This window comes from Diabrotica virgifera, chromosome 1, assembly GCF_917563875.1.
Source record: "Diabrotica virgifera virgifera chromosome 1, PGI_DIABVI_V3a".
NCBI classification, from domain to species: Eukaryota; Metazoa; Arthropoda; class Insecta; order Coleoptera; family Chrysomelidae; genus Diabrotica; species Diabrotica virgifera.
Window position 1 is genome coordinate 262,157,181 of NC_065443.1, and position 13,088 is coordinate 262,170,268.

Genomic DNA, 13,088 nt, shown 5'->3' on the forward strand with positions numbered 1-13,088 from the left:
TGAGCTCATAAATTATTAAACGATATCTAGTCGACAAATAATTAATTTAAATTATTTTAAGTACAATTAATTCTCTCTCTTAAGCCGGGAATATGGGATGGTTTTCTTGCGAAGGGGTTGTATCTCAATAATCGAAAGGCGCGTGATTTAAGAGTGTATTCTTAGAATATAAGCTATACGAATAAAACTACTATTAACTTTTTTGTAAAAACTTACAGTTTTTCAGTGATTTACGAAAAACCGCTTCAAAATATGCATTTTTTTCACGAATAATTAAAATTTTTGATCTTTAATAACTTAAAAAGTATTGACTTATTTTAATAACTTTATATAATACATTTTGCTTATAATTTGTTCTTTTATAGATTTGTGCAGTTATTTTTTATAAAATAATTTTTCACCCCCGAGAAGGGGCGGTATCCACCCTCAGGGTAAAGGCGCAAGGTGGTATCATGTCACCTTTGTTTCTTGAGGTATCCTCTAACCACTGACCAATTTTCGTGAAAACCGATGAAGGTTCACCGAAATTGAAGGTAATCGTTGATTTTTACTTTCAGTGACTGCACTATATACAATAAATTGCAATTTACTGATTTAAATGCGCGTAATTTGAAAGCTTATAAATTATTAAATGATATGTAGTCGCCAAATAATTAATTTAATGCATTTCAAGTACAACTTTCTCTTAAGCTGGGAAGATAGGGTGGTTTTCTTGCGAAGGGGTTGTAGCTCAATAATCGAAATGCACGTGATTTAATAGTTTATTCTTAGAGTATATACCCTATAGGAATTATATCCTCAATACCATATATTTTAAGTTTTCTCAGCATTTTTCTCTTAAGTTAAATCAATTAAAGGGTTGTTTGGGGGTGAAGGGGATGAGCTCAAAAATCGAAACTATATAATTTCAAGAGCTCATAAATAGCTCGTAATTCTGCCGCAAAAACCGATTCAATATTCCTATTTTTAAGTAGTGGGGGGGGCTGACTCAGCCCCCCCACTAAAGTATTAAATTCCTGCTCAGTGGAACGAGCTCAAAATTTTTAGTTTGCGGAATATGAGAGCTCATAAATAGCTCATAAATCAGGGCTATTCGTTTTTTAATTTTTGCAAGTGGGGGAGGGGGCAGCTCAACACGGGTATTTTTGACACTAGATTAATAAATTATGAGGTATTCTGGTACCCAAAGTTACTCTTACTTTGAGTTGGTAAAATATACTTTCCGTTTTTTTAAATTTTTTTTTAAATTCAAAAAACTAAAAATTTTTAAATCGATTTTTCTAGAAAACGGTGTGTCCTACCGACTTAAAGCAAGAGTACCTTTTAGTTCTAGAATACCTCAAAATTTAATAATCCAGAGTCAAAAATGTTTAAACGTTAGCGAGTTGGGTTAAATTGTCTTAAAATTATCTGAGGAATCTTCTGTCTTCGTTTGTCGTTAGAGTTTCTGGACACCCTCTATAAATCCACCCTACCCCCAAAGAGTTGGGGGTGGTGTTTGATGTCAATCAATAGATATTGGAAAAATAATAAACACCACCTGTTTTTGGTCTATTATTTGGAGACTCGTATTGCCTATTATTGGTCTATTATTCATTTATCCCAAATGAAATTAATCATTACTGCTTCACAACTTACTTTACTTATGTATTGTTTATATGCTTTGTAAGTTTCATCGGTTTAAAGGGCTTACTTTTGAAAACATTTTGTTTTAAAATAATTTTTTTTAATTATCCCATAACTTTTTTGTATTTAATTTTTAAGGCTTTTTGACTATGGATTATTAAATTGTGAGATATTCTCGTACTAAAAGGTACTCTTGCTTTAAGTCCATAGGATTCTAGAAGAGATTCCACCATATTCTAGAAAAATCGATTTGAAAATTTTTTGTTTTTTTGAATTAAAAAAAAAATTATAAAAAAACTATTTAGAAAAACGAAACTGGTGCGTTTATTTATATTCCAGAGATGAATCGATTTAATTAATTATAAATTTCTAGTACAATCATATGCGTCCGTTTTGGGTAGGTCAACGGTTATTTTATCGCATAATTTTTGTCTTGTATTTTTAAGCATTGCTTTTTTAAGCATTGCTCTTGTATTTTTAAGCTTTCTTTCCACATAGGTAACATTATTATTAGTGATACTAAAAAACTCAAATATCTTATTTTTTAGACAAAATACTAACTTTTTGAGATATTTGCAAAAAACCGTCTTAAACATGTTTTTTTGTTTGAAAATGAACATATTATTATACACTCGTTTATAATTCGAAAAGTATTAACTTAGTGAAACAACTATGTAGAACAAAAATAATGCTAAGAATTAGTCAATTGATCAATTTCCGTACTTATTTTGAACGTATGTTTTTTCACCCCCGAGGCGGGGTGATACTCATCCCCAGGGTAAAAGCACCCATAGGCACACTATCACTTTTTTTCATGGACATGTTAGTTATGTGTATTATTATGTATGTCAAAATTTTACGTCAATCCAAGCAAGCGGTTCTTTAAAATCCAAAGGTTTTGCAATATTTTACCATGAGTGAAAGTTAATGGACTAACACGCCCTTTCAATTTTTTATTGACATATTTCATATTTTTAATAAATGCCAGAAAGTGAAGATGGCAATAGAGTCTTATTTATATTTATGATAGCTGATATAAGTACCAAGTCCGAAAATGTTAGTACATTAGCATTCAGTTTAGAAGTTGTCACTGTTCTTTTTATGTCTTTATGCATTTTGTTTTTAATTAAATTTCCTATTTTACTTTATCGTACTATATACGTAGTATAGTATAATAGATAAAGTTATAGGATCGTGCAAAAAATATTTTTTCAGATTTCACTTTTTTTCGACGTTTTGTGTCCCCCTGGGTCTAAAAAGCAAATAAAAAAAACATGTCGGAAGTATGTACGTACGTACGTATGTCGCCACCGCCCAGCAAAAACTACTGGACCGATTTTGATGAAATTCGGTATGAGTAAGTTTAAGAGAATTTTGTCGAGAAACTAAGCTTTTAAAAAAAACCTCTCAAAGGGGGGCCGAAATAGGGGGGTTATTTAGGGCCCATTTTTGCAAATTTTGACCGAAATGAATGAAATTCAACTCAAAGTAAGCTCATCGATAGGTAAATAAAAATACGGAATTTGACATTTCCAAATTCAAAATGGCGGCCAACATGGCCGACCGCCCACCCGACACATTTCCCTATCTATCTAAAAACTTGTTTAAGATAAGTTTAATTTGAAAAAGTCGTTATATAGCCTAAAGATGGGACTATAAGAAGGATGTTATCGTTTTTCAGAAAAAGTTACGGGTTGCCTATATTTAAGGGGTCAAATTTTGACATAAATTTGAACTAGATTTTCTCAAAAATGGCTCCAAGGAATTTTTTAGTTTTTGATATATTTTTGATGTCCTTTCAGTAAATTGAATGACATTAGTCATATATCTTAACTCCCCATAGGAGGGGAGTTATGAATTTTTTATAAAAATTCGAGTGCCCGTAACTTCCTTCTTAATAGAAACTAAAATTTGAAATTTTGCAGACATATATGGTACTTTATTATCTATTATCACAATAAATTTTACCAAAAATATGGCTTCCGGTTGAACCGGAAATGAATAAAAAATCTTAATTTTTTTAGATACGCCCTGTATATTTTAACATATTTTGAAAGAATGCAAAATTACCTTTCCAATGACATAAAATTCATTGCTGTAGCTCAAAAACTCGAAAAGTTACGGTAAATAGAAATTTTGCTATAATCTTGTGTGTGTCCCCTCTCACGCGATCATAGCAGAGCATTATTATAGGGCAGTCAATGAGGGTATTTGGCTCCGAATTCCATCCTACTATATCGATGTACTTGATATTTTCACAGTAAGTAGGGAATAGCTCAAGAAACAAAATCTACCCTATATACTATGGCGCTTTTATCTTGGGGCGGTTCCCACTTCTTCAAGGGGGTGGAAAATTTGTTAGTCAAAATAAGCACGAAAGTGGCTAAAGAACCTATTTCTAAGCAAAAATTGGTCTATACTTTTTTTTGAGAACTCAATACTTTTTGAGTTATGCGTAGTTGAAAATTGGCCATTTTCATTGAAAAATTACACCTTTTCGGACGGATTTTTTGTGAATACCTTAAAAACTATGCATCGAACTAAAAACACTATATAAAACATTTTTTAGATTATAAATAATAAAGAGATTCGTTCCTTCGTAAATGTTCTATTTATAATACAAAAAGAGATAAGGTAGGTGAAAATAGTTTGTTGTTTGGTGCATGCTCAAATTGGTGTATTCAACTTGAAATAACAGAGGAACGGTAGGTTTTAGGTGTATAATGCTACCAACACCTTTTGTAGTGTTTGAAAAGGCCTTTAAAACGAGCACCGTTAAATGTCGGTTACTTACAAACTAAGCGAGATATGGTGCAAAAAAATATATGCCTAATGTACTTTAAGGAAAAATGAAAAGTATATACATTTAACTCCCCATCCACCATAATTTAAATGCATTGTTTTCCTTCTACCATACCTTTTAATATATATAGTGTTATTTCTACTTTCAAAAAGTTGAACGGGTTTCAAATGAATGGTTTTTGTAAAAAAATGTGATCAAATTATAGAATGAATTTTTAAATTTTCTTAAAAATCTTGCTTTTTCTCCATGTAATCTGAAAATAAAAATATTTCACCCCTGAGAAGTGGTGGGAACTTCCCCCATGATAAAAGCGCCATAGTATATAGGATAGACTTTGAATTAGGAGATTGGGCTACTCCCAAAATTTCATTAAAATCCATGCAGTAGGATAGAATTTGGAGATAATATATTGTTCTTAATCTCGCGCATTGACTGGCGTAATCGAAATAGAATGAAATGCAAATATTGTAAACTATTAATTTCTCAGAAAAATGAACTAATTTGAAATGAACGTATGACTATAATATTCTATTGATTTATGCAATAACCTACACATCTACAGTGTGTCCCCGAAATATGGCATCGAACATTTTCTCAAATGCAGGAATTAATGATGCGTAGAACCATAAAATACTTTTAAGTACAGTAGGTGTTTCTAAAATATCAAAATAACGAGTAACTTTATTATTTTTATAGAATGCCAGTATCTAGTACCATAACGATAATAGATCGGTACGATAAAGTTCTCGGGCGGCCCTTCCGTCCAGCGTTTTTTATATATAGTTGATAATTACCATTTGTCCGTAATTATAGCCAAGGTTCAATATGTGCAATCAGCAAACAATTACATACTTACAACAAAAATAAAATAAATATTACAAATCGGCGTCCTTAATTATAGACCACACAATAATGATGCTCTTCGATAGAATTAACACATTCAGGACAAGGATTGAAATCTTTTAGCTAGTTTATGACAGTATCAAAATAGATAGTGATTTTTATAATAGCAAAAACCTTCGATAAGACAGCATTTTTAAATAGTCCAATAAATGACCGTTTTGGAGTAAAATTTGGATATATGTATGTACATATCGCTGGTACCTATGATTAATGTGATTCCTAATACATTTCCAGCGAAAATAATAATTCTTTGATAAGTATTGGCGATTACCATTTTTTTTATATGCGTGTCCGCGAAGATTATAACTCCCAAAATATTTATAACGAAAATATTTAGTTCATAATAGATGCCGACGAAAACAATTATTTCCCTTTCTGTTTTTGTTTCTGCCGACGAAAACAATTATTTCTGAGAACTTTTTATTAATTATAATTTTCGTGGACCCACAAACAGAAATTATGTTTTTTGCCACACTCCTCAAAAAATAATTTTTTTCGCTAACACTTTATTAGGGATTACAATTTTCACAATCATATAATCGAAAATAATATTTTTCGCGGCGTTCATTGAAAGTTCTATTCATAACGGCATTTTTCGGAGTTATACTTTTCGTAGGCGGCGCACAGTGTTCAAAATTGAAGGAAACGTGATCGTAAGTACAAAAAAAATTAATCTGAGAATGCCGAAATTAAGGGGTTTATTTGTACTGCTCTTGATGCAACTTCTCAGCAATAATTGATTTTTTATGTTGGTTAGGGCCAGATGTATTAATGATCAAAAGTACAAAATTCAATATAATTTTATACATCAAATTTAAATCCTCAGAGGCTGCCTTTTACTTTAATTATTACTTCATTTATGTGGATAGCTAAAATAAAAGTAATTATTTGAGATAAAAGTACATATGTACTTTAAAGATTAAAATAGCAGAGTTAGCTTCACTAAAAGGTGATTTTGATATAATCGTATTACGTTTATTGTGCCATCTTGTGCCAAATTAAATCCTTCACTATATGAAAGACTACAATGTAAGGAATAAAAAAATATATAAGACAAACTGCGCAACTGAGTAAATGCGCAAAAGTTTGCATCGAGCGCCGCGCGCATTTGTCTGAATTAATAATTGCACTCGTACGTATTGTTTACAAATAAGTCAAACACATAGATGAAATAGAGAATGTGGAAAAATCCCCTTACGAACAATTCACACATCCACCATTTCGGGCTGGGAAAAATTTTTCGAATAGAATCAAAGATCCAAACACCAGTTCTTAGAAATGTGTTTCGCCCTCTTCAACCTCTCTGGGCTCGTCGGTAAAGACAAGAGGTTGAATATCTTTAGACACATTCTAATCAAAAAACAACATTCGAGACCTAGACATAGAAGGTGCGTAAGTCTACGGCAAATCCGACAATGACAGTCTCAAGTTTTAATTCCCTAATTACTTAAAGTAAGTAAAATATATGTTTAAAAACATAAGATGTAGATCTTTGAAACACACTCAGTGAACCAAAGATCCAAGGTTATTGGTTTAACGACCAATAATAAGTTTACCGACGAGCCCAGAGAGGTTGAAGAGGGCGAAACACATTTCTAAGAACTGGTGTTTGGATCTTTGATTCTATTCGAAAAATTTTTCCCAGCCCGAAATGGTGGATGTGTGAATTGTTCGTAAGGGGATTTTTCCACATTCTCTATTTCATCTATTTGATTTCGTACGAGTGGTCGTTAAACCAATAACCTTGGATCTTTGGTTCACTGAGTGTGTTTCAAAGATCTACATCTTATGTTTTTAAGTCAAACACATGTTATGTGTTAGGGTTACGAAAAGAGATTTTAGTTTTGATGAAGTAGTGTTATTCCTCAACAGAGAATATACTCTCTATGTAAATAACATACTCCTCACTCCTAACGATAACATTATTAGTTTTCGAGATATGTATTTGAACTTAAACAAATAACAGCACAGATATTTTGATTAATGTATTGTGCTGCTTAATTTTTAATTTCAAATATCTTGAAAACTAATGATTTTCTCATTATGAATGAAAAATATACTCTTCAGTATTAACGATAAAATCATTGATTTTAGAGATATTTGAAGTTTAAAATTAAGCGGCACAATACATTAATCAAATATATCTGCCGTAACATGTTTAACTTCAAATATCTCGAAAACTAATGACTTTATCGTTGCGAATGAAGTGTATGGTATTTACATAGAGAGTATTGGAGAATCAAAAAATTGCGCTAAAATGGCATTTCCGCCAGTGGCGTAGAATTTGGGAACGGTCAACCATTCACTGTCCACTGTCGTACGCCTCTGGTAATAGCAAGAAACGTATGTTTAACATAATTTTATAGGGTGTACAGTACCTATACTTTTTGCCAAGTATGAAAAGGATACGTCGAAAAGTATTAAACCACTGAGCAAAAATAGTTTTTAAATTTTTAAATAAAACACCCTGTAACTCTGTAAAGAGTTATTTTATTTAAGTGATTTGGGTTAAATCCTAATATTTTGAGGTCTAGAATCTACAACTCAAAGATTGGACATTCTTAATGAAACACCCTGTATAACGATATTTTTTAAGTAAAATACCCCCTAATGACGGAATGAAAACTAAAAAAACGACCCCTTTTATATATATACTCGTTATACGGTATAATACCTCAAATATTCTAAGTTTTCAGCGAGATAACTTTTACACTTTAAACAAATTTAGTTTCGATCACGTTTAGACCAATTTTAAACACTGTGCGGCGGCGATATATGTTCTTTGTTTGGCATTGTAGCTCTTTAGCAAGTACAGGGAGTAAGCAATCTTAACCACATTTTTCAATTCTTTAAGAGTCAAAATTTCACCCTTTACAATTTTACTAAGTGGGATTACTTACTTTAAGGTTAACTGATGATGGACTGTTAAGTCCGAAAACGTTCTGAACGTAAGCCTTTTGGATTTTTAATTTTTTTTTAATTTATATTAAAATATACCAATTACACCAGGGAGTGTTTTACTTCACGTTAAATTTTATTTAACTAGATGGTATACAGCCAACCTTGGGGTATTATCCCGTTTTATTTATATATATTATGTTCTTCTTACCCTCTACTTTATTATTGGACTTGAACCCAGAGTTGCTTTTACTTGGAGGAGGAGGGTCTCGGTGGTGAAACAATTACTTGTGTAGTGTGTGTAGTGTGTGTGGTGTGTGTGTGTGTGTGTGTGTGTGTGTGTGTGTGTGTGTGTGTGTGTGTGTGTGTGTGTGTGTGTGTGTGTGTGTGTGTGTGTGTGTGTGTGTGTGTGTGTGTGTGTGTGTGTGTGTGTGTGTGTGTGTGTGTGTGTGTGTGTGTGTGTGTGTGTGTGTGTGTGTGTGTGTGTGTGTGTGTGTGTGTGTGTGTGTGTGTGTGTGTGTGTGTGTGTGTGTGTGTGTGTGTGTGTGTGTGTGTGTGTGTGTGTGTGTGTGTGTGTGTGTGTGTGTGTGTGTGTGTGTGTGTGTGTGTGTGTGTGTGTGTGTGTGTGTGTGTGTGTGTGTGTGTGTGTGTGTGTGTGTGTGTGTGTGTGTGTGTGTGTGTGTGTGTGTGTGTGTGTGTGTGTGTGTGTGTGTGTGTGTGTGTGTGTGTGTGTGTGTGTGTGTGTGTGTGTGTGTGTGTGTGTGTGTGTGTGTGTGTGTGTGTGTGTGTGTGTGTGTGTGTGTGTGTGTGTGTGTGTGTGTGTGTGTGTGTGTGTGTGTGTGTGTGTGTGTGTGTGTGTGTGTGTGTGTGTGTGTGTGTGTGTGTGTGTGTGTGTGTGTGTGTGTGTGTGTGTGTGTGTGTGTGTGTGTGTGTGTGTGTGTGTGTGTGTGTGTGTGTGTGTGTGTGTGTGTGTGTGTGTGTGTGTGTGTGTGTGTGTGTGTGTGTGTGTGTGTGTGTGTGTGTGTGTGTGTGTGTGTGTGTGTGTGTGTGTGTGTGTGTGTGTGTGTGTGTGTGTGTGTGTGTGTGTGTGTGTGTGTGTGTGTGTGTGTGTGTGTGTGTGTGTGTGTGTGTGTGTGTGTGTGTGTGTGTGTGTGTGTGTGTGTGTGTGTGTGTGTGTGTGTGTGTGTGTGTGTGTGTGTGTGTGTGTGTGTGTGTGTGTGTGTGTGTGTGTGTGTGTGTGTGTGTGTGTGTGTGTGTGTGTGTGTGTGTGTGTGTGTGTGTGTGTGTGTGTGTGTGTGTGTGTGTGTGTGTGTGTGTGTGTGTGTGTGTGTGTGTGTGTGTGTGTGTGTGTGTGTGTGTGTGTGTGTGTGTGTGTGTGTGTGTGTGTGTGTGTGTGTGTGTGTGTGTGTGTGTGTGTGTGTGTGTGTGTGTGTGTGTGTGTGTGTGTGTGTGTGTGTGTGTGTGTGTGTGTGTGTGTGTGTGTGTGTGTGTGTGTGTGTGTGTGTGTGTGTGTGTGTGTGTGTGTGTGTGTGTGTGTGTGTGTGTGTGTGTGTGTGTGTGTGTGTGTGTGTGTGTGTGTGTGTGTGTGTGTGTGTGTGTGTGTGTGTGTGTGTGTGTGTGTGTGTGTGTGTGTGTGTGTGTGTGTGTGTGTGTGTGTGTGTGTGTGTGTGTGTGTGTGTGTGTGTGTGTGTGTGTGTGTGTGTGTGTGTGTGTGTGTGTGTGTGTGTGTGTGTGTGTGTGTGTGTGTGTGTGTGTGTGTGTGTGTGTGTGTGTGTGTGTGTGTGTGTGTGTGTGTGTGTGTGTGTGTGTGTGTGTGTGTGTGTGTGTGTGTGTGTGTGTGTGTGTGTGTGTGTGTGTGTGTGTGTGTGTGTGTGTGTGTGTGTGTGTGTGTGTGTGTGTGTGTGTGTGTGTGTGTGTGTGTGTGTGTGTGTGTGTGTGTGTGTGTGTGTGTGTGTGTGTGTGTGTGTGTGTGTGTGTGTGTGTGTGTGTGTGTGTGTGTGTGTGTGTGTGTGTGTGTGTGTGTGTGTGTGTGTGTGTGTGTGTGTGTGTGTGTGTGTGTGTGTGTGTGTGTGTGTGTGTGTGTGTGTGTGTGTGTGTGTGTGTGTGTGTGTGTGTGTGTGTGTGTGTGTGTGTGTGTGTGTGTGTGTGTGTGTGTGTGTGTGTGTGTGTGTGTGTGTGTGTGTGTGTGTGTGTGTGTGTGTGTGTGTGTGTGTGTGTGTGTGTGTGTGTGTGTGTGTGTGTGTGTGTGTGTGTGTGTGTGTGTGTGTGTGTGTGTGTGTGTGTGTGTGTGTGTGTGTGTGTGTGTGTGTGTGTGTGTGTGTGTGTGTGTGTGTGTGTGTGTGTGTGTGTGTGTGTGTGTGTGTGTGTGTGTGTGTGTGTGTGTGTGTGTGTGTGTGTGTGTGTGTGTGTGTGTGTGTGTGTGTGTGTGTGTGTGTGTGTGTGTGTGTGTGTGTGTGTGTGTGTGTGTGTGTGTGTGTGTGTGTGTGTGTGTGTGTGTGTGTGTGTGTGTGTGTGTGTGTGTGTTGAGTAAGTGTCTTGTTACTTTGCAAGGTCGACGTCATTGTCTTTGCAAAGACACGCTAATTGTAATAGAACGTCTGCAAAAATGCAAAATCTTTACTAAAATGGAAAATTTAACTTAACTTTTTTTGGTTTTAGGACCTAACCTTCTCAACCCAATAGGTTAGGATGACGCTTTAGTAACTGCAAATTTAGCATCCAAGGCTCCCCTAGATAGGTTCTGTATTTAAAAATCGATTTATTTCATTGTTTTTTGTTCTAAATGCCTTGGTCTATTAAAATTAACGCGATTAAGACTCCGAGGAGGTGTCTTTTTAATCCTATTACCATTAATAGTTTTGTTTTAAATCAATATATTGATCCGTAAATAAAACTACTATTACCGGACGGTAAAACTTCTGTCTACGCACGTCAAGTCACCTCCAAAAATCGATAAATAAATGATACTGTTGGGGTAAATGAACCGCCCTCCAACATTTACCCCAATAAATCCTACCATCGAACACGGTGGAAGTCGTGACTGATACATTATTTTACGATTTTCTTAAGCGTTTATATTTAATGATTGTTTTTTTCTTTCAGATGATGCCATCATGAAAACGATTAGGTACTACCAGAAACAATTATACGTTTTATGTTTAATATTGGCAGTGGCGTTGTTTAGTCTATGCATACAGATGGACATTGTTAGCTACAATACATATTATCCAGAATATGGAGAATACAAAAGAAACATAGATGATATTGAAATTAAGCTAGTAGAAGAATGGAAGGAACTGCGAAGCAAGCAAGTAAGGCAGTGTTTTACATAATATCAATAAATAGTAACTATTTTGAAATCTAAATAAACATAGACGGATTCGTTTTAATTCAATTCTAATCTCTTACAATACTGTGGCACAGGTGTTTCTAGGTTTACCCGTTATCAAAGAGGCTTGTAAGAGAACTGAAGTGAATCAAAACGCACCGACTGCGACTGGTTGGTAAATGCCGGGTGTCCACTTATATTTTTCCCCATTTTACAAACAAATAGTATTGTATACAAAAATTCTTTCTTGTCACTTTCCAGGAGATACTAAAATTAATTTTACTTACAATCTAGAAAAACCCTCGATTCTAAACTAAACAAAATTGTTTACTACCCGTTTCTTTCTGGGAAACCATTTAGAAAACACTGTCTATTGTTCAATCAAACCGCGTAATACATTAACTTTCTAAACAACCATTTGTAGTCCGTTCTGTTGAAATGTATTAATTGTTGTTCTGAAGCTATTTTCTTGTGGCATTTTTATAATCAAGTATATTCAAATGGGAAATAAGCCACAATTTTACCTAAAAATGATTTTATTAACGTTTCGACGCCCAAGTCGGGTGTCGTTGTCAAAATATGTCGTTGTCAAAATTGTATTAATTGTTCGTATAAACTTTACCACTAAAATTTTTCTCTTCCGCGAAAACTTCTTACGGCTAAATTATTTTATTTACAAAATTTGACCATATACAGGGTCATGAAAATTTACGGTCTCGTGGTCTTTGACATAAATTAATTTTTTAAATTCTCCCCATAAAAATTATTTAACAGTAGATATATTACTATATTAATATTTAAAATCGTTTATTTTATTTTCATCTTTTGCTTTTGTTTTAGAGTAACTTATCAAACTTAGGGAAAATACTGTTCTTGGGAACAGACGAACCAGTAGTGAATACAACGAAATCCTATCAAATTCTAGTCTGGAAATATGGCAAAATGATCGAAAATCGTCTAATAAAGAATTTTTCCAAAAATTGGTAAATACATATGATATTTTTATTACTTGTCAATTCTATTTTTTTTAATACAGGGTGATTCACGAGGAACTACGTAGTATAAAGGTCCCCAAAGGGAATAACAAATGACTATCAAAAAGTAGCTGCTCCCATTGTTCAATAATATAGATTGATACTTGGGGATTTTGACTGAAATTCGTCATAACGAATAGTAAGTTCGATGTGTCTCATGCTTTGGTCAAACGTTACACTCCTACCAATTATCCCACTGATTTATTCAAACAAAAGAAAACCAGGTCCGGTTTTAAAAATTCAGTTCGGTTTGTTGTCCATTAGGGTGGAGTGAAAAAATTTTTTTTTGAAATTTGATTAGCACTATTTAGCAAAAGTTGCCTTTGATGTAGTAGATGACCTGTAAATTTTTTAAAAATTAAAAAAAAAATTTCTTCATTCCCCGCCGCAGGCCCAAAAAATTAAAAATAATTTTTTTTTTATAAATAGCATTAACTACTAAAAGTTGCTTTTACTTCTGTAGATAATCTACAATTAAAAAAAATATATATTATAA

General features: G+C 34.7%; 2 protein-coding genes across 2 annotated transcripts in view; one reads left to right on the top strand and one right to left on the bottom strand.

Moving 5' to 3' along the window:
* LOC114328009 (uncharacterized) overlaps positions 1-13,088 on the bottom strand; it is a 269,631-nt gene that overhangs the window by 208,106 nt on the left and 48,437 nt on the right. The gene's annotated exons all lie outside the window — the stretch shown is intronic.
* Positions 1-13,088, top strand: part of LOC114329433 (glycoprotein 3-alpha-L-fucosyltransferase A-like) — a 53,581-nt gene that overhangs the window by 10,394 nt on the left and 30,099 nt on the right. Inside the window, exons 2-3 of the mRNA XM_050642005.1 lie at positions 11,333-11,541; positions 12,399-12,541. Coding sequence (XP_050497962.1) covers positions 11,344-11,541; positions 12,399-12,541 — 341 coding nt within the window. The 5' untranslated portion in view covers positions 11,333-11,343. The remainder of the gene's footprint in view (positions 1-11,332; positions 11,542-12,398; positions 12,542-13,088) is intronic.